At 41.2% G+C, this 24423-nt stretch overlaps 1 protein-coding gene across 9 annotated transcripts in view; it reads left to right on the forward strand.

The window, feature by feature from the left end:
• Positions 1 to 24423, forward strand: part of dock10 (dedicator of cytokinesis 10) — a 73075-nt gene that overhangs the window by 39292 nt on the left and 9360 nt on the right. For 5 of the 9 annotated variants that reach the window (XM_061719363.1, XM_061719361.1, XM_061719366.1 and 2 more), the window contains exons 4-42: positions 2121 to 2203; positions 3841 to 3913; positions 4170 to 4319; positions 4587 to 4721; positions 5635 to 5821; positions 6692 to 6777; positions 7457 to 7540; positions 7649 to 7807; positions 8020 to 8268; positions 8358 to 8480; positions 9096 to 9178; positions 9267 to 9389; positions 9479 to 9558; positions 9638 to 9825; positions 9990 to 10055; positions 10164 to 10256; positions 10415 to 10538; positions 11073 to 11194; positions 11376 to 11462; positions 12518 to 12610; positions 12829 to 12947; positions 13222 to 13291; positions 14501 to 14614; positions 14781 to 14852; positions 14930 to 15076; positions 15302 to 15385; positions 15481 to 15577; positions 15727 to 15759; positions 15964 to 16142; positions 16779 to 16895; positions 17382 to 17499; positions 17609 to 17730; positions 18462 to 18576; positions 18898 to 18964; positions 19458 to 19505; positions 21627 to 21737; positions 23171 to 23280; positions 23359 to 23474; positions 24261 to 24398. In XM_061719363.1, the coding sequence (XP_061575347.1) occupies positions 2121 to 2203; positions 3841 to 3913; positions 4170 to 4319; positions 4587 to 4721; positions 5635 to 5821; positions 6692 to 6777; positions 7457 to 7540; positions 7649 to 7807; positions 8020 to 8268; positions 8358 to 8480; positions 9096 to 9178; positions 9267 to 9389; positions 9479 to 9558; positions 9638 to 9825; positions 9990 to 10055; positions 10164 to 10256; positions 10415 to 10538; positions 11073 to 11194; positions 11376 to 11462; positions 12518 to 12610; positions 12829 to 12947; positions 13222 to 13291; positions 14501 to 14614; positions 14781 to 14852; positions 14930 to 15076; positions 15302 to 15385; positions 15481 to 15577; positions 15727 to 15759; positions 15964 to 16142; positions 16779 to 16895; positions 17382 to 17499; positions 17609 to 17730; positions 18462 to 18576; positions 18898 to 18964; positions 19458 to 19505; positions 21627 to 21737; positions 23171 to 23280; positions 23359 to 23474; positions 24261 to 24398 (4365 nt within the window). The remainder of the gene's footprint in view (positions 1 to 2120; positions 2204 to 3840; positions 3914 to 4169; positions 4320 to 4586; positions 4722 to 5634; positions 5822 to 6691; positions 6778 to 7456; positions 7541 to 7648; positions 7808 to 8019; positions 8269 to 8357; positions 8481 to 9095; positions 9179 to 9266; positions 9390 to 9478; positions 9559 to 9637; positions 9826 to 9989; positions 10056 to 10163; positions 10257 to 10414; positions 10539 to 11072; positions 11195 to 11375; positions 11463 to 12517; positions 12611 to 12828; positions 12948 to 13221; positions 13292 to 14500; positions 14615 to 14780; positions 14853 to 14929; positions 15077 to 15301; positions 15386 to 15480; positions 15578 to 15726; positions 15760 to 15963; positions 16143 to 16778; positions 16896 to 17381; positions 17500 to 17608; positions 17731 to 18461; positions 18577 to 18897; positions 18965 to 19457; positions 19506 to 21626; positions 21738 to 23170; positions 23281 to 23358; positions 23475 to 24260; positions 24399 to 24423) is intronic. The other 4 variants (XM_061719362.1, XM_061719367.1, XM_061719370.1 and 1 more) reach the window with 2 other exon arrangements.

Genomic DNA, 24423 nt, shown 5'->3' on the forward strand with positions numbered 1-24423 from the left:
CTGGACTTCCTGCAAATGCAACCTCTGTGGTGTGAAGTGGAAAAGGTTTCAGTTGGTGGTAGTTTGTCTGTTTAGGCTTTTCTTATTATAGTAGTTCCTGATAATGGAGGTGTGGTTTCACCGTGCCACTAAAATACACCAGGTGTTTGTCCATATAAGGGATTATTCCAGATCAAATCAGCCACATGCTCAATGGTTCAGTTGGTTAAAATTATCGGAGTACTGTATGCGGAAACCCCCCCAGACTGTCACAGTTCATTGGAGACCAGCGTGTCCGTCTCTCTTTGTGCGTTTGTGTTTACTTTCTTTCCTGACTATAGTTGCATCTGGTAAAAATTTGGGACTTCCACTTATTTGTGAAATCAACAAAAACTCAATATCTTTGGATAGGGATGGATTGAACAGAAACTTGAGACGGCCTTCAACAGACAGGATGTGAAACTACCCGGGCATCCTCTGCGACTTCCACGGTTCACAAGAGTCGTGTATCAACCAGATAACCAGTTTAGGAGATGTAAAGATATCTTTATTTGCAGACACTCAGGAGGACAACATTTCCATTGAGATGCATGTATTATTCAAATAATCTAATCAGCATCCACACCAGACTGCACATGTTATCAATGCAGTAATATTCACAATAGCAGGTTTCATTTTAATTATTTATTGCACATTATCTGTATATATTTCAGCTGGTCAAGTTCCACCTTTCCCAGAGATGCCATTATTAGCATCCCGAATGACCAAAAGTGTTGGCATTAACCCTTTAATGTCTAAAATACGACCCCCCCCCCCCCAAAAAAAAAAAATCTTTAATTTGAAGTGTTAATTATATATTGAAATTAAAAACACTACCAATTCAGTCCTTAACAATTTTTAAATAATTGTTTCCTGTCATTATGAACACATTAGATAAGTAGGCTATATCATTTTTCTATTGTTTATATTTTTTTTATCATTTATTGGTTAGTACAAAACTTTCTTTTTTCCTTTTCTGATGATGGGGATGAGCTCTCAGAAATTCACATATCGTATATGATAAATCATATAAAGACAATTGTTGGGTCAGCATCTTTGAAGGTGAGCAGGGCTGCGATGGACTGGTGACCTGTCCAGGGTGTAACCCCTGCCTCTCACCTGAAATGAGCTGGGATAGGCTCCAGCAGACCCCCGTGACCCTGCAAAGGATAAAGCGGGTATAGATAATGGATGGATGGATATATGATAAATCCGTTATTATAGGATTGAGAGCTCTGTTTTTTTTATTTGTGGATGTTGCTCCCTATTTCTACACCCCATCTGGAAGTTCATCAGATCTTCAAGAAGTGAATCCTCTTGTCTAAAATAAGCTAAAACAGAACTTGCTGTGATGGTGGCTATGTTGGGTTAGGAAAACTTCACAATATTCACTGTGAAGATGATCTTTTTAAAAAAAACCAACCTCTTAACTTTATCACAACTGAAAAACCTCACACAATCTTCCAGAAGCAAAGAGACTCCAAATGCTACATATTAATAATGCTCTGTGGAAGTAAATGCGATTTTCTTAGAAGTTCTTCTCAGAATTCCTAGTTTTTCTTCCAAATTTCTGAATTCGTGCATCGTAAAATGCATTGAACTGATCATTTTAGGTCCCATTTAAATTTTATTACTTGTTTTTATGAGTCTCCACGGCATGGCGCCACCATGCGTGTCTGAACTTTTATATCCTCACACTCCATCCAGAATACTGAGATGCATGACCCAATCGTGCCAGGTCATTCCTACATCCAGGCACAAAAATAGGGATGACGGGGGCTTTTTTGTGGCACACTATCATCTTTGGGGCAGCATTCAAATCCACATGAGCACTACCAAGATTGTCAGTCACTATAAAGCACAACTCAAAGTCTATTCTAGTCCTAGTTGAGCTGTATATTTGGTGCAAATATACCTCTTTTATTTGCAATTTTTCATCCCTCTTCCTTTTTGTTTATGTTTTATTGCTTATTATTGTTTTATTTATTGCTAAATAAAGTCATTGCTTAGTATTTATTTGTGCACCACTTGGGTCAAGTGCTGTTTTCAAAGCGCAACATGCAAGTCATGCTTTAATGTTTAACTGTCATCCCCCTCTCCAGGCCTGCAAATATTACAACTCCGACTTAAATGTGGTGCAGTTCAAGTATGATGATTATGCTGGAGACTACCGCCTGCTGCCAAGGTAATACACTTTTAACAATGGTTATCTGTACTTTTATTTTTAATTTTAAATTCCCTGGCATCCCTAATCTGAAACTAGCTATAAGCATTTAAAAAAAAAAATCAAGAATACCAAACAAGCAGCTAAGTAAAACTATGTAGAAGTGAAGTATTGCTTGCGTAAATGTGAATATTTTTAGTGTCTGGAAATCCCTCGTTGATGTTTTATAAAGGCAGTTGCAGACAGGATTAGCCGCTTGTGAATGCTGTCATTTTAGTTACGATAGGGCTGCATTAATATCAGCTGTTGCAGGAGTATTTCAATAACTAAGTGATTAGTTAGGCAGGTGGAGCTTTTAGGCTTTGAAAACTTTGAAAAGTTCACAATAATATAGTGCCTTGATGACAGAATCATCGTGTCATGCTGCTATACATGAAATTATAAATATACTAATCTACAGATTGTAATGTCTTTGCTGTTTACACATTCTTATATAATTAATATGTTGTTTTCTGATTTTTTTTTTATGTTGTGTGGTGATATGCTGTATTTAGGTATTTAGGTTTGTTTGACTTCATAGCTTGACAAACTGTTTTCCCCTTGCATGAACAAATAAACCTATAAGTCGCTGCTAACAGCAAGGATAACTTCACGTTGTTACTCTTGGGGGGGAACGCCCTTTTTTATCTTCTCCCTCACTCAGCCCCGGTCACCATCTTGGTCTCGATAATGACCTTTCACTTCTCCCTCTTTCCCTTTTTTGGACGTCAGTCCTCCAGTCAGACATTAATTTGAATCGCTCTCTGATTTTACAGTAAACCCGGCTGCTGTCAGTCAGTCAAGCGGAGTTTTGTGGCTCCCACCGAGACTGGCTCAGAGCAGTCCTGCAGCCACAGGAATGTCACTCCTCTGTCCCATGGGGGTGCCACTGTATTCTTTCAGGCAGTTCACATGACCTTTGAAGTGACATCAAGGATGTACTACAAAATAAAAAGAGGCTCAAACACAAGTTAAAACCCAGCACTGTTTCATTCCACAGATTTCAGTGGTCCTGTCATATTAAATGTGGGAACCACATCTTTTGTACTGTTTGTTTACTTTACTAGTAAACTAGCTGTTGGTTTTCAGATTAATGGAACAAGCTGAACTGAGGTGGGCTTGAGCGTTCGTGGGGGGGGAATTACAGCTATAGCAGTCATCAGTTCTGTGATTTCAGTGGAGAGGCTTTCATTTGTGTATGCCAGTAGTGGCATTCCTGTCACTGGCCAGCCCCACAATCACTGTTTTTCTAAAAGTAGTCCACCAAGAGATTTTCCTCGTCAGCTTTAACGGCTGTGTGACTTATAGCAGGGGGGGCGGGTCCGGTGTTGTCCTCCACAGACTGCAGACATGCTGTCTGCACTTCACAGCTTACACACAAAGACATTTTATCCCGTAGCTCGCACACAAAGACGGGTCCGCCTGTGAAATCAGTGGAGCGGGATCGAGCAAGGTCTACCTATTGTCGACTCCTGACGGAGCAGAGTCAGACGCTTACAGTCATTTATTAAGTGCATTAATTGAATCCCAAAATCCATTTTCTCTTTCATCCAGTGTTTCACTGTAATCGTTTATCGAGTTTGTCATTATGTCCTTGTTCTCTCCCTCCTCCTTTAAAGAAAACTCTACAAAGCAGAGAAACTGCCATCCCATTCTTTTGAGATTGACTATGAAGATGTGGATAAAGATGAGGTCAGTGACGACCGCCTCCTCTAAAGTGCTTTGTTACATTGTAGATGTTATTTTTACTTTTTTACACCCTTTTACCTTTATAGTATGCTTTGTTAGATTGATTATTTCATCACATCTCAGTGGAATGAGGCTGATAAACATAATTTGTGTGAGAGGCGGTTGTTCTAGAGTCTCCATCTCTATTGATCTGCTGCTTGGTGGCAGACGCATAAATAGAGAGCCAATGCATCCATCACTGACTGTGTTTGCTTTACAGGACACCACCTCTCTGTCCTCATCCAAAGGCGGCGGGGGCGGGGGTGGGGGAGGAGGAGGGAGTGGAGGGGGAGGAATTGGTGTGTTTCGGTCTGGCTGGCTGTACAAGGGGAACTTCAACAGCACCGTCAACAACAGCATCACTGTCCGGGTGAGGAAACATCTGCCACCCTCCCTCTCTACACCTGCATACCGTCGATCTTCATTCAATTTTTCCCCAAGTTCTTCCCCTTTTTTCACCCTAAAACTGTTTAAAACTTTTCCACAATTGTGTCCTAATCTGAATTGTGACTTCAGTTCATCACAGTTCAGGCTAACCAATGATTTATAAAGCAGATTTGTTCATCAGGGACATTATGTGCAAATCAGATGAAATAAAAATAAATTATTTATTTAAAACGCATTTCTGTATCTGCAGTCTTTCAAGAGGAGGTATTTCCAGCTCACCCAGCTGACGGACAATTCTTACATTATGAACTTCTACAAAGATGAAAAGATCTCCAAGGAACCCAAAGGTTGCATCTTCCTCGACTCGTGCACAGGTGTAGTACAGGTGAGCATCAGTGGACTCATAAAGGCAGGAGTTTAGTGGTATTCATTAAATTAACACCATGTACCTTAGAGCTCATTAATGGTAGTGTGTAGCTACGGTTTACAGAAAGCGGTGAAGGATTTTAGGTATACATATAACGCAAACTGACCTTCAAAAAGCTGACAGCACACTACAAGCTGCTACTACAAGTTGCTGCTACAAGTTGTCTGCATGCTTGTTGCTTGAACGTTAGCTTGAGCTGAGAGGAGTAGCGCAGCAATCAGTCGTCGGAAAAAAGCCCCGGCAAAAAACGCAGTGGACAGTCTTGATAGATTGTAACGCCACGTTAAAGATATTTTCCACTATGAATTGTATGGGTTCCGCAACAGAGGAAAGCTACTGCACCAGCAACAACTCACCTACACGACTACGACGTTATTCCTCACGCTCACGTGACTGCCTCCTAAAGGCAACGATGTACACACTTGTTTGTGAAACAGATGCAGAGCAACTCCAGAGCCATTATTCAGGCTTCCTCACACGACAATTACAGCTCTGACAACCATTCATTTGAATGACTTGTGTTGTGCAATGACAGTTACATAATGCCACAAGTTATTATCTTGTGCACACAAGATAAAGATATATCAGCTCTAACACTTCAGGGGCTCTGACATAAACAGCTATATATTCAAAGTAATGCAGGGAAGACACGGATTCACACACTTTGTTCTCTCAAAACTGCTGCAAACTACTACACTAAATACAGGAGAAATTTGTAGGTTAAAAGAAACAAACAAAACAAAAAACACATTGTAGGCTTTAGACTGAAATGGTTTAAGTTACATGTAACCTTTAATTTCAAAAGATGAGTATGAAGAATTCATCTATATATATACAAGGTGTTTCCCATTCTTTTCTTCACCCCTTAAAGAATAACCGCCTGAGAAAACATGCTTTTGAGCTGAAGATGAACGAGGTTACGTACTTCGTGCTGGCCGCGGAGAGCGAACAGGACATGGAGGACTGGATTAGCACGTTGACCCGCATCTTGCAGATCAGTCCCCATGACGGGCCTGCTCCAGACCGCAAGAGTCTGGACCTCAACGAACATCGACAGGGTGAGCGTGGTTATGTTTTTTTTTTATTCAGTCATATATAAGGTTCACTTGCAGTGGGTGCTGAGGGACTTGGCAGAATCGCAGTTGGAAATTATAAAAAGGATGGAAGCATAAATGGTAATTTAGAGGAGAAGCTAGCATTTAAAAAGAGATGGACAGGAAATGTTTGCGTGATTCCAACATGTGGATAAATCATAGTGCCCTCAGGAGCGGTATGATTTTATCCTGAGTGTCAGCAAAACCTTAACCTCTTCCTCTCTGCCGGACTTGCATTTACTTAAAAATATCATCTGCCATGGCATTAGTGGGAGATTTCTGCAGGATTCAGCCTCGGTGCATTACATCACTTTCAGGAAATGAGACCTGACAGTGACTCCAACTTGGTCTAGTTAGTACACAAACTTACATGCTCCTACTCTGCAAAAAAGGCTGGAGCATGGCACCGGTTCACAGACCGAGCATACACCGATAGAGCATTGAAACTAGTGAAAAATGAAGGGATGATGAAACAGCTCCAGTCGTCATGACTCTGCGGTCCGGTAGCATGCTTCTAAATCAGGCTGTGGGTGTGTGGTGACTAACCATTAATGAGCCATTTTGTTCAGTATGGCTTTTGGGAAGTGTATATCTCCAGGCAACTTGAAGAGTGTATTGCTGCTGAAGCCTATTTGCCTTGTTATCCATTAATGGCACGAAGAGAGACATATTTTATTCTCATGTAAATATGCATACATTATGCTGGTTGTGGTTACTATTCGTGTGTTTTAGTGCACAACATCTGTGTCAAGCTTACTTTGGATAAACGATCTTACTAATGATGGTAGTTATGGAACATGCTCAGACACTGAGTATTGATTGTTCTCTCTGCAGATGTGTTTGACCTGTCGCTGAGTGACTCCTGTTTGCAAGAAAATGAAGATACTACAGAGAATGGCATCAATCCAGAGCTGGCAAAGGTTGGTGTCAAAGGCTGCTTTCTTTTTTTGGAATCGTCCTGGAACCTGGACACTACTACAAACACTTAATGTTGTCATGTTTATATGTTGATTTAAGGAAGTGTATTTAACAAGTGAAATAATACTGTTGAAAAAGGTCACCTTTGGCCATATTTATGCCAAACATATTTTACTAGCTGTAATGGTGATATAAAAGTGTTTTTTATGATTGTATCTACACTAGTCATGTATGTGTGAATGCACATTTGCATGCAAGGATTGTTATGATGCGTAGCACCATTTTTGTCAGTTTTAGTTTTTTTTGGGGCTTCTACAAATCACCAACTGATTATGGTAATGCATGATGACACACAGCAATATAGTTGATGTTAAGAAGCAGTCAGGTGCCGCTAAGCAGATTCACTAAATGGCTGCACACAGTACCTTGACACCTTGGAGTCATCAACACAGCCAGAAGCTCATCTGAATATCAAACTACTCTACAGTCACACTTGAGCTTATCTGTGCAACAGCTTAACCTGAATGAGTCCATGTCTCAAAGTCTTTGTTCTGATCACCCTATATGGAACCAGCTGTAATCACAACATACATACTAACAGACAAACAGTCTTTCTGCCTTAATTGTTACTAAGGTACTGTAACTGTCTGAGTTGGTTTTTGGTTGTGTGTCCCATCACAGTACATCTCTGAGACAGACGAGGGAATTCGCTCTGCCAGAAGAGAAGAGCGGTTGAACCTGTTTTCCCTTGATCCTGACACTCCTGTAAAACTTTTACTTAAATATAATTATTATGACAATTTAAACTGGATTTCTTCATTGACATCATTGAGTTAAAATAAAGTTTATGCCCGCATCTTTCTCCACCTGCAGGTTCTGAGGAGCCCACGGTCTGATCATTCATCAGCTGACAGCACATCGGTCCGTCCTTTTGATGAGAAGCTGGGTAGAAGATTCATGGTAACCTGCAGATCCCTCAACCTCATGCTACAAGGTTGCATCAGCGAAAGTGAAACTGGACCTGTCACTAATGTTAGTGAAGCAAACATGCATATTTTACAACTTTATACCGTTTCTCCTCATGCTTCATTCTTTGCGTTAATCGGTCTCTGTTGGCGCTGAAATTGTATTGTCTTAACATAGCTAAAATAATGTTCACATTTAATCTAAATGGGAAACGAGCTTAAGGAAGGTGGTCCTTGTTTTGAAAGCACTTTGTAACCATGCTGAATCTGTCCCACTAGATTGAACCTTTCTTCGTGTCGCTGGCTCTCCTGGATGTAAGAGAAGGGAGAAAGGTTTCTGCAGACTTTAACGTAGACCTTAACCACGAAGCGGTACGTCAGATGCTCGGAGGCTGCACCAACGGGACAGGGGGTCCAGCTCCGGGGGTGGGAGGTCAGGAGAATGGCCTGTGCTCACCTGCTGAGAAAAAGCCGGGTGACTGTCACCTCAGCCATGACCTGGAGCACTGGCTTTGCTTTCCCAAGCAGGTACTCATCCCTCATCTCTCATCCCCTTCTCTTTACTCATTTAGCTTGTACAGTGACTCTAACATGCTTCTCCACTGGGTTTCGTGCAGGCCATTTTCTCAGTGACCAACCCTCATACTGACATAGTGATGGTGGCAAGAGTGGAAAAGGTGCTGATGGGAAATATTGCTTGTGGCACTGAACCTTATATCAAGAATACGGACTCCAGCAAGGTCAGGAATCCGCTTTTATTTCTATTTTTGATGATTTTTTTTTTAAACATACTCACAAGCAACTCTGTTACTGTGCTGCATTTGGATTTACACAGTCAGTATAATCACATGTGATCTTTATTTATATTTCACATTGGTCAAAAACATTCAGAAACATAAAGCTTTTACAGCCAGATGGAATAAGTGGCATTTGAAACATACTGTTGAGGCATTTATTTTTAAGAGAAAAAAAACAAGTAACTCTTAATTCAATGAAACTGTTTAGATTTCATTTAAAGAAATGTTTTCCTGTGAAGCCGAGGTTTATCTTCATCACTAAATGCCATGGTACTTCAGAAATGAGCTCTTTCCGAGATCCTGTCCAAGACGTTTCCTGGCTTTCCCTGCTGGCAGCGCTCCATGCAGTCCCTGTTTAGATGACTAAGTGAATCAGCAGACATTCAACCTGCTGCCTGAGTAACTGTGTTAAACAACCCCTTATTTGCTCTGTCACGTTTCCAGGGCCAGCCAGAATATGGGGTTGATGACATCCCACTGGGTTCAAGAATGTCCAGTAATGTCAAATGTGGTGTCTTAACGTTTATTTTTGTCAACCTTCCCTTGTTTCTTAAACAGACCGTTCAGAAGATCTTAAAATCCAACAAGCAGTTTTGCAGCAAACTGGGAAAGTACCGAATGCCATTTGCGTGGTCTGTTAGGTTGGTATTGGTATTTGAAAGCTGAGTTAAATATGTTTCTAGTTTGGTTTTGTCTTACCTCACACAGATGATTCTCTCTACATTGCAGGTCAGTCTTTAAGGACACCCATGGGGCACTCGATCGAGAGTCTCGTTTCTCACCTCTTTTCAAACAGGAGAGCAACAAGATTTCCACAGATGACCTGATAAAGTTGGTGTCTGAGTTTAGGAGGTGAGATTGCCTTTGTGAGAGAGTAGGTCACATTTCCTCTCTAGGAAAACATTGATTGCATCATTTCCTACCAACTTTTGTCTGTTCAGGGCTGAAAAGACCAGCAAGTTGCAGACTGTTCCTGGGACAATCGACATCGCTGTGGACTACATCCCAATGGAGCACCCAAGTATGTCTGCTGTTAAGCCCACACAGCTCCCCTGTCCGCCTCCGTACTCTCCCTACTTAGGCATGAAACTCTCTTTCAGACTGCGTGACATCCTCGTACGTACCGGTGAAACCTTTCGAAGAGCTGAGCAAGCACCAGCCTACAGTGGAGGTGGAGGAGTTCGTTCAGGACACCACCAAGTTTACGCAGCCACACCGTGTCTACAAAAACCAGATCTACGTCTACCCCAAACACCTAAAGTACGACAGTCAGAAGAGCTTTGCAAAGGTCAGTGTTATTCAACAAAGTACTTGAAGTTTATGTAGAAAAATATAACTCAATGGTAAAATTACTTTCAGCGTTCCTGCCTTTCCCACCACTCTTCATGTACTTTTATTGTACAATTTGAATGTGTTCCCTCATTAATATTACAATGGTTCTCCTGTTCACAGGCTCGTAACATCGCAGTCTATGTGGAGTTTCGCAGCACAGATGAAGAAGTTGCCAAACCTTTAAAGGTAAAACATTATCCACGTAAAATCGTAATGGGAAATTTACCGGCTTTCATGGGACTCATTCTTGGTTCAGTGACGCTCTCTATATTATGGGGTTTTCTGTTTTCGTAGTGCATCTATGGTAAACCAGGGGGGCCAGTCTTCACCACAGCAGCCTGTTCTACCGTTCTACATCACTCTCAGAACCCCGACTTCTATGATGAGGTGAGATCCCTGAATGCAAAAAAGGGAGGAGTTTGGAAAAAAAAAAACTCATTGCATGAAAATTCAGGACTTCTTGCATTTGGTCACGTTTTGTCAAGTTTTTTTCCTTTTCATGACTCACAATTCTATCCAGTCAAAACTTGTTTTTGTTTCCTCAGGTCAAGCTTGAACTGCCCACCCAGCTTCATGAAAAGCACCATCTACTTTTCTCCTTTTACCACGTCACCTGCGACATCAATGCGAAGACGAGTTCTAAAAGGAAAGAGACGCTCGAGACCCCAGGTGAGATGCTAGTGGGTCCTAAGTCTGGTTAGGATTTCCCGTTGTCTGTTATTCTTATTCACTTTTTTTCTCCCTTTTAAAATAAAAACATGATCTTTTTATTGATAGTTTTCCTTTTCAAAAACACAGATGATTATATACATATTCAGAAACATCCCTTGTCACCCCTTGCTCCTTCCACCACAAAACTATCCTAGAATCACACCGAACAGTGGCCTGTTCGGTGTGATTAGCCTGCCACTTTGACACCTTCTTATATGTATTTGAGAAAGGCCCCGTATCCTCTGAAACTTCATGAAAGTTTATTTTTCTAAAGTTTACAAACAGAAATCATGTCTGTTAGTGGTTAGGGATACCAAAAGATAAAATATGCAGTTTTTCATCATTTAATTGTCTATTCTCTGCAAACAAACCAAACAATCGTATCTAACTTTAAAAGTCTGACCAGATCATGTGAACCAATGAGGACCTGACAATTTTGCATTCCCCCATTAGTTTTTTTTCTTTTTTCTAACATGTGTTTTTGTTATATAGTTGGATATTCTTGGCTGCCCCTCCTCAAAGAAGGTCGTGTGTCATCTCAAGAGTTCAACATCCCTGTCTCCTGCAACCTTCCGCCTGGATACCTGGCCATCAAGGAAGCTTGCAACACCAAGGTGAGAGTGAGGAAAAAGATAGAACTGCAAATGGAAGGAAAGTTTGTATAATCATGCTTAAATGTAAAGCTGTATAGTAAAAACATAAATACGTGAGATATGGTACATGTTTTAGATTTGCAGCTTAAACTGAATTAGTTTTTCCAGAGTTTGGACTTGAGCTGTTCTGTTGACCTTATAGCAGAATGGAGCAGATGTAAAATGGGTCGACGGAGGAAAAGCTATCTTCAAAGTGTCCACCAACGTCATCTCAACAGTGTATACTCAGGTAAACCCCTGATGTCCTGGTCTTTTAGAATGTCCTTGTGCTTTTTTGCTAATTTAGCTTTTTTTTTTTTCTTTTTTTTTTCTATTTTTCTTTTTTCTAATCTTTATTGTAAGCGCTTTGAGACTTGTTCTTCAGGTGAAAATGCGCTCTATAAATACAATTTATTATTATTTATTATTATTATAAACCCATCGTCTATATTCCTGGCATATTCTTGGTTCTTTTGAGTTTTGTATGCCCATCTTCTGACAGGTGAACTCTGGGATAAGTTACAGACACGCATTTCTGGACGAATACTGAAATTTGGAAAATGGTTGGCAACATGCTTTGTCAAACTCTTGAATTTGAAAAAAAATTTAAATTGTTGGTCATTTTCGGTCCAAATAAATCCTACATTTTCCTGCAGAATTAGAATAAACAGTAGCCTTCTTGTGTGCAAAAGTAAATGATGATAAAATGACCATTAGACCAACCACATAACTACAAAAAAGTGTAAACCAATGCAATCTGAGTCCGAGAGGCACATTTTGCATTAGTAAATGTAGTGAAGCACTTTAGGAAAATAGGAAATGGACAATTTCCATTTAAAGTTTTCCCAGTAGAGGATGTTTGGAGCCCTGGAAAGCTTCCCCGGGATTTTTTGATGGGTTTAAATTCGATCATCCTTGTTATAATTTGACTCTAAAAATCAAATAAATTAAATTTGATGGAGAAAAAATATATAATTCAATATTTCTCAGTGGTCTGCTTTTGCCAGGTAAGATGTTAAAGAAAACTATAGTTTGAAAATTTTTAAATATATGTTCAAATTCAATCCTTTAGAAATTGAATACCATTTTCACAACCAAAAAGCTACAAATTTGATGGTTATTTTCTCAGTTGTTCAATCAAAGACTTTAAAGCAAGGCAAAGACTGAACCGCTCAATAATGCTGTCGTGAAGAAGTGAGATTTACCTTTCAGTTTTAATGATCACCTAAAAAACGGAGAGTGCTCTCTAAGTAATATTCCAGCTGCTGGATTCAGATTTTTCATGAATTCCTCTCTCTGCGCCAGGACCCCCACCTGAACCGATTCTTCCAGCAGTGCCAGAAGAGAGAGCTGGATCTCTCTCAGCCTCCTACCTCCAACTTCCTCAACTGCCTGAAGGTCAGAGAAAATAAAATCTTCTCAAAGCTCAGTAACTGTGACTGAAGCAGAAATCACGACCTTGGCTTTCAAGCGCTGCGTGTCTAATGAGTGCTACACAATGTCAGGCTTTGTTCAGCCTCTTTTTTTATTTTTATTTTTATTTTAGTTTACTATATATTCCACCTTAAAGTCTCCCTACCGTTTTTCTTCTTACACCTTTTTCAACCCTTCTTCAGGGTCTACTCAGCATGGAGAGGATCTCAGTCATAGTCCGGTTTCTGCCAGTGCTCTTCAACCAGCTGTTCAAGGTTCTGACTCAGAATGACAACGATGAGGTCACTGCTGCCACCATCAGGTAAGCAGCGGTACTGCAGGACTTCCTGACACTTGGTGTTCCTGATTGTGACTGTAGTGCCGCAACAGAAGCACATTGGGTTAAAATTCCACCTTTCTTTTTATCAAAAGTGCATTACCTTTTTTTTGCTGTTGTTTTTATTAAATTATCAAAAGTTTACAGCTATTGATGAAAAACAAAGAGAAGCAATGTTTTCAAAACATATTCCCGTTCCGAAGTTGGAAAAACAAAGGTTCTGATGGATGAAACTGTTGTTCCTGTGATTTGTCTGTAGAGTGCTGGTCCACATTGTTAGCAAGTGCCATGAAGAAAACCTGGATCATTACCTGCACTCCTACATAAAGGTATACTCTATCAGATTGTTATGTGTTAATTGTGTCATTGCATCATGATCCGTGGAATATAAGAAGTTTGTCTTTATGTGTATGATGAGTTTGTGTATTCAGGGACAACGCACAATAACAGCTGTTGCTTGCCTCAGTGGAGTGAAATCCCTGCACATGAAAATATGAGGGGGAAGAAAGCAATTAGGAAGCATACTTTATAGTATATTGGGTGTGTGTGATCTGCACACGTGTGCTTGGGCCAGCTAGAGTGTTGCTAGAACCATTTGCAAAGATGGTCGCACAACCATTCAGACAGCAAGCGGGAGACACGAAAGGGAAGAAACGGCCTTGATTGAGTTGGAAGCAAACACTAAAACACTCAGCCTGTTCAATCACAAACACAAGACATGTTTGTTTGGGAATCAGGAAGAGAATGAGAAGAGGGCAGGAGAAACCACCAGAGCCGTTTCATGTTGGCCTCCGAACTGCAGAGTTTAAAGAGGCAACTGCAGAGTGGAGGAAGGGATAAAAGAGAGGACGAGCTGAACAAATGAAATCAAGGTTGCCATGGAAACAGATTATCATGGCGTTCAGGACTAGTTATGTCCAATTTAAAGTTCTGTGTGCGTGTGTGTGCGTGTGTGTGCGTGTGTGTGCGTGCTTGTTTGCGCACATATGGATGTGTAGCTTTAATTCACTTGTATGCTATAAAATTTCTTAAACCACACGGTATATATATATATATATATATATATATGATGTATGTTTTTATATATGTTCACATTTTAATGTTTATGTAGCTTTTAAGAATTTTATTAAAATTACAAAATTTTATTCAGCATGCTACAAACAAAACTAAAATACAAAATGTCCATCAAAAGACCATCTCTAAAATCCCCTAAAATATTCACTTTACTGTGTAAAATAATACAAAAAGTATTGTTTTCTAATTGTATAAACCTCTGTTTCTGTTGCATGCCATTTCTGTTTTTTATTTAATCCATTTTAATCCAATTTAATCCATAACCCCAAAGAAAAGTATGTTTCTTTAGGCTTATTGCTTGTTTTGTTGCAGACAATTCCCTTTTGCCTTCCAACTGTTAGAAAAGATGGATCAATAACAAAAAAAACAACCACAAAACAAACTGATGTCTCCATGCTCTGAGTGCACCTGTGACCAGCAGCCTCGGCTGTTTTTTTCTTCTTTTTTCCCCTCTGTGACTGTAGTATGTGTTCAAGTCTGAGGCTCATGGCTTCAGGACAGTTCATGAAGAGCTCGCAAAGGGGATGACCTTCGATCTGAAGAGTAACGAGCAGGCAGCAGTCAGGAATGTCCTAAAGGTCCGTCTATATGCATGGGCATATTGATTATAAATTGAGAATTTGTATTTAACCACAGTGAAAGTTTTGTCAGCTGTTTGTGTCTGAAAGACTTAAGAGAAAGGTCTACATTTGTCATTTCTTAATACTTAGCAAAACCGGTTGTTTTGGCTTTTTCTGTTTACAGTTCTCCTGGTTCTTCTTGGAGCTCATAGTCAAGTCCATGGCTCAGCATTTAGTTGACTCTGAGAAGGAAAAGGTAAGCTGTCCCACTTTGCTCGGCCCTTTAGTTTTACTTTTGTGAAAACGTTTATAAATTAACATTTTACACTGCAGCTTCCAAGGCCCCAGCGTTTCCCTTCGTCCTACCTGAGCCGTGTAGAAAACTTGGTGGAGACGGTGTCTGAGCACATCTTTTGGAAGTACAAGGACCTGGCAGAAGAAACACGCAGTGCCAATTTTGCCGTGGCAGCTTTTGTCAAGGTCAGAGCAAAAATGTTGCATGGACGTAAATTATGATGTTCACAGGAACATGTTTTTAACTGTACTGCATTGTTCTCAAAAAGGCATTAGAGTAAACTTCACAAACAGCCTACAAAGGAAACTTTTAACTAATAAATTCCTCCAACTGTGTTTATTAAGTCATCTTTCACTCTTATTATTAAATATTTGATTGGATCTCCAATTAAACTGTTTGTGTTTTTGCAGCGCTGCTTTACTCTGATGGACAGAGGCTTCATATTCAAACTGATAAGCCACTACATTAACATGATCACTGCTACTGACAGCAAGGTATTCAAATAATAGACATGGACAGTAATAGGAAAAACCTATAAGACAATACAATCCACAGTGCGGTAATGTTTATTATTTTGTATGACTGACAGGTCCTTTGCGAAATGAAATTTGAGTTCCTCAGAGAGGTTTGTAACCACGAGCACTATATCCCTCTCAGCCTGCCCTTACCATCTGCTCGCATCACAGGTAAGAGCCCAGCTCATCCCCTGCAGTACCAGCAGTGTTACTGTGGTGAATGTCATACATCAAACAGCTCTCACTCTCATTTGTTTTCTAACTCTGTCAATCTTCCTCTCTTTTCTTATGATTTATTTATTTATTTTTTGCCATATCAGACCATGCATCCCCAGAGCCACAAAGCACTCATGGTAAATATGTTCCAGTCATTCTTTTGTAAGTTTTGTCTGTGTTTTCAGTGTGTGTGTTCCTACGCTTGCCACATTTTTATTTGCCCACTGCAACCGGATTTCTGTTTAGAAGTGGATTAACTCTGATGGGAAGCAAATATTGGGTCGGGCTTTGTTTAAATTTTGCACAGCTCAGTCGGTTTCCATTTGTCATCTCACCTTTAGTGTCAGTGCCTGAGTACAATCTGACCGGAGAGTTCTGCAGAAAGCACTTCCTGACCGGCCTGTTGCTACGGGAACTGGGGCTGGCTCTCCAAGACGAGCAGGACCTGAGACATTTAGCGCTGGCCACCCTGAAGACCCTCATGGCCAAACACTCTCTGGATGCACGTTATGCCACCAAGGTAGACATGTTTATCTGGGAGAAAAACTGAAATGCACGAAAATGAGCCGGGAGCACGCTGCCAAATTTCTTCCATTGTGACTCATCCGTACAAACACATACACACTGACATGTGATTTTTCACAGCAGCTGCAGGAAACATTGTGGTCAGTTTAATGAATGCTGGGAAGTTTCTCGATCAGATCAAGTTAGCAAACTGCCCTCTGATAAATACTGCCAACCACCACGCAATAGCAGGGCTGTTGTTTAGAGCCAGACTGGGCCTGCTCAGGTCTTAACCAAAACCAAATGTGTTGTTGGGAATAAAATTGAGAACAACAAAATGACAAAGCCATTTTAGATTTGTTTGAAATCACAATATTCTTAGAAGAATATGTCAGATGGCAGTGCACTGTTGCTTTCATCTGGAAATTCTCAGGAATTCTTTGCTGTCGTAATAATAATCCAGTATTATACCATTCAGTAGTTTTCCACTCAAAATCATTCTTGATTAGAGACATGTCTATGTAAGAGAGAATAACAAATCTTATGTATCTGCTTTGAATCTCTGTGGGTCTATTGATTTTCAAGTTGGTGGATGGCCACGTATGTGTCTTGAGCTTTTAGTGATGTCTGTTTAATTTGCTGCTTTTTACAGGAGAAGCAGGCAAGAATAGCGTCTCTCTACCTGCCTCTTTACGGCCTGATTCTGGACAACATGCCTCGATTCTTCCTCAGGGACCTCTTCCCCATCTACTTTAATTCTAGCAACCAAGTAAGAGCCAAGATGAACTATTGAACCATGTTTTTTTTTTTTTACTGTTTTTCTGAATGTGTTATTGGAGCAAAACAATGGGGATCCTGTGGAAGTGGAAGTTGTTCTACTCTACAGCTACATGCCTGATTGAATTTACATTTTTAAAATGTTCTGCAGGTTTTGTCCTTGACATTGATTTATTGTGCATATGTTTCCTCTCCACATTCGCTAACGCAACTTTTTTTTGACATCTTCCCCGGAGTTGAGGTTATAGATTCTGTTCCGTCATATGTACGTGTTTTTTCCCCCTGTGATTTCTGTGAAAGAGCCATGGTTTTGTTTTTAAATTGACTGGAGCCACATAGTCTGGGCTACACTGTATTGTTTGATTCTCTATGTGCTCAGAGTTGTTTTAATAATGTTTTATCATGAATAGAGGTGATAGACCAAATCTTAAATTGCTTATAGTCTGTCTCTGTGCTGCTCTCTCTGCACTCCTCCCAGGGATCTCGAGATGACGTCAGCATGGGAGGGGGAGTGCTGGGAGGGGTGATTCCCGTCACTCGCCATGGCAACTCTGTAGATGCCTCATTTTCCAAAGAAGTGCTCAACTCTATTACAGGTAGCGCTTTGTTTTGTATGTGTTTTATATTGTCATAGTCAGTATAAGTACAGTATAAAGGTGTGAATCCAAACAATCATGCGACACCCTTCCCCCTCCGTCTCACCAGCCTTCTCATCCTTGGCGGTTGCTACGGGTAACCAGGCTGACTCTCGTGGTTCTCTGATCAGTGTAGACTCCAACCCTAGCAACAGTGACAGGAACAGTGAGAAGATGGATGGATGTGAGAAGGTAAAAGAGAAAGATATAGCCTTCATGGGTTTTGTTACGAGAAGCTCTGCATGGTCTCTGGCCGAAAAAGTGCAAACTGATCTGTGGGGCATATTTTACATACCGGTACTCTTTTGCATCTCTTTCATCATGAGACATTCATAATAAATGCAACACTATATATGCAGAATATGAAGAATGTGCACAGAAAAGGACCAATTTTTGACCACCGATGGTAAATGGACTGAACACACTGCTCTAATACGGGCATTTGCACATCCTCGTAGCCTCATCCGCTGCAGTGTTCTAGTCTAGCAGAGAACCTTTATATATGTGTGTGTGTGTGTGTGTGTGTGTGTGCGTGTGCGTGTGCGTGTGCGTGTGCGTGTGCGTGTGCGTGTGCGTGTGCGTGTGCGTGTGCGCGTGCGCGTGCGTGTGCGTGTGTGTCTGTGTCTGTGTGTGTATAAGTACATTTCTCTCAATGCCATGGAATAATATCTTAGCAGGTGTATATACTGAAACTTCTACTTATTATTTGTATCATTTGTTTGTCTTGATGTACTAAGATTTATTTATCTTGTAGCTTTAAAATACCTCATGTCTAGCTATACTTCCAGGTTAATGAGCTCCTCAAAAATGACCAGTAATATACATTGAAGACATTAATATCATTGTGAACAATGTCCAAGATGATGAACGGCACTGAATGTTCGTCTTTAACTGTGTGTGTGTGTGCGGGCGTATGTATTTAGTTTGCCCGGCCCCAGTCCCTGATCGGCTATGGTTCCCGCTGTGACAAACTGGACCAGGCAGAGACCCGAAGTCTCCTCATGTGTTTTCTGCACATCATGAAAACCTTATCTGAAGGTAAAAAAATTACGTTTTTCTGAGATGACATTCGCCAGATTCACCCACTCCAAAAACCTGTTGAATTAATTGTGGTTAACAAATGGGCGTTGAGTGATTTGTTAAGTTTATATTGAATGCCAGATTTGAATATTATACACTGTATTTGTATAGATCTGAATGAAGGGCGCAGAAGAGTGTCAGAAGGCTTTGATTATTTCACTTTTGCACAACCTCAGCAAAGAAATACTGACTCTATGAAAACCTTTTCCGGTACTTCACTAACAGTGAGCTGCATGTTAGTTTTTTTTTAACATGACTGTTTCTGTTTTCTATTTCCAGATGTTCTGGTGTCCTACTGGCACCGGGCCATTCACCAGGAGATCTCAGACTTCTTTAACATCCTAGAGTAAGAGCTCTCCTGTCTTCTTAAGAGTATTACCATGGGTTCAGTTAGATGTTTTGCTAGTAGTGAATCATTATACATGGAGTGAAAAAAACATACAACATTCCCAGGGATGGGGAGGGGCAAAAAAGGAAGAAAAGGGAAGGTAGCCAGAAGGGATCAGATGAAAATAATGACACAGGAAGAGAAAGAGAAGAAAAACAGACTGTAATTCTAGCATGAGCTCCCTCTGCACTGAGGGGTGCTGTAAATTAACTTTCTATGTTTCCTGTTTGTGTCAGCATCTAGACTGTTCTGTTGCTGCTCAGCTTGATCTCTTGCACTTACTTTACCTTCCACCACCCCAACCCCCCCCCCCACACACACACACACACACACACACACACACACACACACACACACACACACACACACACACACACTCCACACACACATACACACACCAAAAACAAGCCAGTTCCAACTTTAGATGTTTTTGAATTGTCTTTTTCTTCAGGCTATGTCTTCAACACTTCAGGTTCCTGGGGAAACGGCACATAGCCAGGTGAGTCTGCAACCGTCTCCGCTTCCTCTGTCATAGATGAGGACCAGGTGTCGCTCTCATGCTTTCATCATAATGCTGCAGATATGGGAGAAGCTTATTAATTCAACATACAGTGCATGCTGCTGCCAAAGGTTGAAACGCCCCCACCCGCTGATACATAATTCATATAATCATGCTCACACATGGGCGCACATATGTGGAAATGCAGCGCCGCGCTCATGCAAAAACACGCAAATAAAGGAATCAAACCCCATCAGGCAGAAATACTAATATGTGCTCTGTATGCATGTGCACAACCAGAGGATGAACTTCAAGGGGGACGACGTGTAGAAAGGAAGAAAAGGAAACGAGGGTGGGGGGTGCTCCTGCACGTTTCTGTAAAGAAGAAATCACTGCTGAGTATGGTACTGTAGTGGCGGGCAAGCACAGGATGGGGGTTGTGATGGTGCATGTGTACATTCTTACTGGAGCAGTGCCACTGCGGCTGTTAGACTCTTCCATCTTCTGGTTCCTCCCAGCTAATTAAATAAGCCCTCTTTTTTTTCTTTCAGCAATAGGATTCTTAGATGTAAGCCAACAAAAGGCTGAAAGAACACACTGCTTTTCTGCGTGTGGCGACATTAGCTGAATAAAGATAGTTGGAAGGCTGGCGAGGGCTCTTGGATGTAGTTGCGCCTGTCTGGGGCAGCTAGCTACTTAACATTCGTCTGTAATACCAGGCCTTGAGGGGATTCATAGTCTCGCGCCTGTGCCTGTGTCGGTGTGTCTGCCTCTCTGAGCTCCTGGCTCGCTTCATGTGGGCAATTCAAGAGTGATGAAATGCAACAGTAGGGTGATGTCTTGCCAGAAAGCAAGGGAGAGCGTTTGCTGGTGTTTCACACCTGCCTTTTAGCTTCCTTCGAACCTGGTTATAAATATTCATAGTCCATTATTAAAGCAAGTGTGAAAGTAGTGTGATGGAATTTTGTCGACGCTAATTTGGAGTCAAATGTGGCCAAATCCCACCTGGGTGTACATGGCACTGCAGTTTTTTGATTGAATCACACAAAAACTCATAAATCTAACATGACCGAGACATTTATTTTAAGTCAATGCAAATAGGAGAAGCTGAATCTGAGTCAGTAGCTCTTCCTCTACCATATTTTGTTATACAGATTCTTCTCTATCGGGAGATTGTAGATTAGATGACACCAACTAGCAACAATCAAGTTGAATGTTTTCTCTGCATTCGACCGTGCTGTTATACTGTACTCTCCGTCGCAGTGCGTGCATGCTTTCTCCCTCCCCCCCGTCAGTGCATGCAGCTGCTGTTAATGGACCGCCAGTGTGACAGCATGCATATTGATGCTCCTTTACGTCGCGTTACTCTTTTTGCGCTGACTCAAATTATAAACAAATGTGATCTGAATATGCATGTATTATTTTCTCATTGATGTTGCATGTAACCCTTGCCCTGCTTTGCCGCTGGCTGGACTCCATCTGCAACAGTTGCATTTTCTTTCTGTTGCCTGGCTAAGGCAGCATTTGCTTTACTTGGATAGAAATTAGTTCCCATTTGGACTTTGTGTCAGCATTGTTTGAATATGATATGTTGAGATAAAGCTGACATTCTGCCTCATCGCATCAACATATTTGAATTCCCATGCTGTCCACTATTTTACATTATTGCTAACCTCTAGCCCCTGCTTTCTACTAACACTGCCAAGAATTGATATAACATTCGCATAATAATATACTAATGGCAAACTAAAACCATTGACTCTGCTATGCCTCTAGCCTTTCCATCCGGCTGACCTTCCTCTCTGTATCGGCTGATCTTTCTCCCGACTCCAGCTGCTCTCGTAGCACCAAGGTCACATTGGTGATCTTGCTTTCACCATTTCATTTTGCCTTGCTTGAAAACAATGTGACCTAGCTGCTATAAACTGCAAAAAAAAAAAAAAACCCAACAACTTCTATGCTGCAAAATGTTCATATTAAGAATCTTTATTGATTTGCAGCCGTGCTCGAACATCTGTTAGCATGCCATTCGCAGTTAACGCCACTGAATGGATAGTAAACCAATGATTGTCTCAACTAAACTAACTAACGTTAGCTTTGATGTGGTTGGCTTGTGAACAGGAAACTAGCAGCGGCAGTAAAGCTGGCTCAGTCAACCCAGGCCAATGGCACCCTGAAGGGCTCTAACCACCCCTCCCAGTCCTCTCAACCCTCAAGCATCTTCCCACAATGGTAATCACCCTCCACAAACAGAGTTAACGTGGAAAATGCTGAGTCTTTGGTTTATGAAATTGTTCTTAATGCTAATAATGTCGTCTGATTGGCTTTAACATAAAAAAAATTCCAGCCAAATCAAATGCAGGTGCAACTTACAACATCAGTGTGAACACTTAAGGGGCGGATATACTTGCTGCGTTCGCGTCCGTTCACGTTCACAACCAACTGCAACGTCGTTCGCGTAGTACACGAGGAGAATGCGTCGTACCGGCGGTAACCGATTGGGGGCAGTAAGCAGAGCCAGAGTTAGAAAAGTAATTAAATATTTGGTAGTAGTGTAATAAACCAGCTGGTGGAATAACGGATAAATAAACAAGACACCAACACAGATGAAGAGGAGATCACTGCACTACCTCTCTTGCGATCTTGGTAAAGAAAACAGCGCGATCGGAGATGGTTTGTCGGGCTGTTCAACCAGAGACTTCGGGATCCTGCCGATGCAGCAACAGATGATGAGAAACAGTGGTGATATTTCTGCATTTCCTCCGTTTCGTTTGACGACTTGTTACCTGGGATGGTACCACTGATTCAGCTCAAAACCAGACACGGCGAGTCTGAGACCGCAGCAGAGAGCTGTCATCCTGCAGCCAGTTACACGCTTGGAGCATGCATGCGCATGTCGTCAGATTAAATACCGAAATATCTGGAGCAAAGTCGGTGTCGGTTGAGCGATGACTGAAGAACCTCTGAATGCAGCTCGCACACGTTTGATCGGTGGGCAAAACCAGCACCATCACCGCTGCATCTTCCGACAAGCACAGACATAACGAGCACGACTCTGTATCTGCACCAGGACTGTGTTGATCTGCCGCCCGCATGTTTGTCACTGTGTAGCGGCAATGTCACATCATAAATATGAGGATAACAGTTGCTCAGCCTCTCTTCAAAACAGTCTGCAAGTTTCCGACCTCCGCGTCAAGTCACTTGTGGTCAGCTGGTGCTCCGACCTGGACCAGCGCCACTCGTGGCCAGAGCGAGAACTGCAGGTTGCGTATGTGTTCAGTATGTGCCTGTCGACGCGTCAAACGTACGCAGGATACGCGTGGCGGCCATGATGCGTAACCGTACACGTTCCGAACAGCAAGTATATTCGCCCACTTAAAATAATAAAATCTGCTGAAATCCCCCTTTTTCTCCTGTGTGTATTCATCATTTTTTGTGACCCTGGTGTTTCCATGCCACAGACCGTAACAGTGTTCTCAGCATGCTCCTCTTCATTCCTGCAGTGTTCGGTGTTTCTCTGCACTGATATATGTTATATGTTTTATTTCATCATATCGCAGATACGTAGTAGAACATGTGCTGTAAAAGAATTAAAACACATGCTAGATAAACCTTGTGGCCACTGTCTTTAATATCAGATGCTGATCCTTCCTTTTTCTGTCCAGGATGGCATCTGGAGGTGAGGGCCACCGGCACGCTCGGGCCCAAACCATGCCCATCATCAGGGGAAAGAACGCCCTCACCAACCCAAAGCTGCTCCAGATGATGGATACTGGTAACACACGTCACACTGAGATAACTATATGCTTACTTTTGGTCTATTTGAGTTATTCATATCTAGTTCTGTTTTCAGATGGCAGCATTCAGGAAGGGGATACGCTGAGTCCCACAGATATTGAGGCCAACTTGTCCACTGAAGTGGCACTCACTGTGCTGGATGTACTGGAACTCTTTGTTCACCATCACAAGGTCTGATACTCTTCATACCATACAAAGAAAACTCAATTTACAGTATTTCTTTATTTTTTTATTAATTAAATTTTTTCATTAAAAAGAACCTGTTTTAATCAAGAGTAAGTAGGTGCAGACTGTGGAGAGAGTGGAGCTCCACCCAACACTCTAAACAGGAACAATGTGACCTCCCGAGTGGTTAGACTTAGGGTTATGTATCTGGGAAAGGTAGGTCATTCGTGGGAAGTCACATGGTTCCAGTCCCAAGTGGAGCTCTCTACAGGTCCCCTTTCGTTTTAATTGGTATTGCATACATTACTATGCAAAAAAAGTCTAAGCCACCCCTTGTCTTTTTTTTTTATCAGCGTTTTAATGACCATCAATTATTACTTTTTACTCTGTTTATTAAGGTAAAAGAAAAAAAATTACACTCTTAGCTGGCCAATTATTATCCTTTTTTTGTGGTATCAGCTATAGAAAAACTCAAATTGTTCAACATCCAGATCATATGGACAAAATAAACATGGACATCTGAAATCTTAATGTTTGAATGTGTTATCGATATACAAAAAAATTAATTGTTTATGTATGCTATTTCATCAACAATTTTTTAACACTGGATCTCAGAATTATGCCACAAATCATGTGACATTTGATGCAATTAAAATCTAAAACACCTGATACTTTACTGCCACCTGGTGGCAGGAAAAGTTTGTGCATTGAAACATGAATTAGATTTATTTTAATTTTTTTTTTGATTAAATGTGTTTCTCCCTTTTTATTCTCAAATATTTATTGATACAGAAGCAGCTGCTGCAGGATGAAGGACAGAACACGCTGATAAAGAAGGTGCTGGACACCTACTTACTCTTCTTTCAGATCAACCAGTCAACTGCTACTCTACGACACATCTTTGCTGCACTCAGGCTCTTTGTACAGAAGGTTCTGCAAATTCCTTTAAACAAAT

This window comes from Cololabis saira, chromosome 4 (genome assembly GCF_033807715.1).
Source record: "Cololabis saira isolate AMF1-May2022 chromosome 4, fColSai1.1, whole genome shotgun sequence".
NCBI lineage: Eukaryota > Metazoa > Chordata > Actinopteri > Beloniformes > Belonidae > Cololabis > Cololabis saira.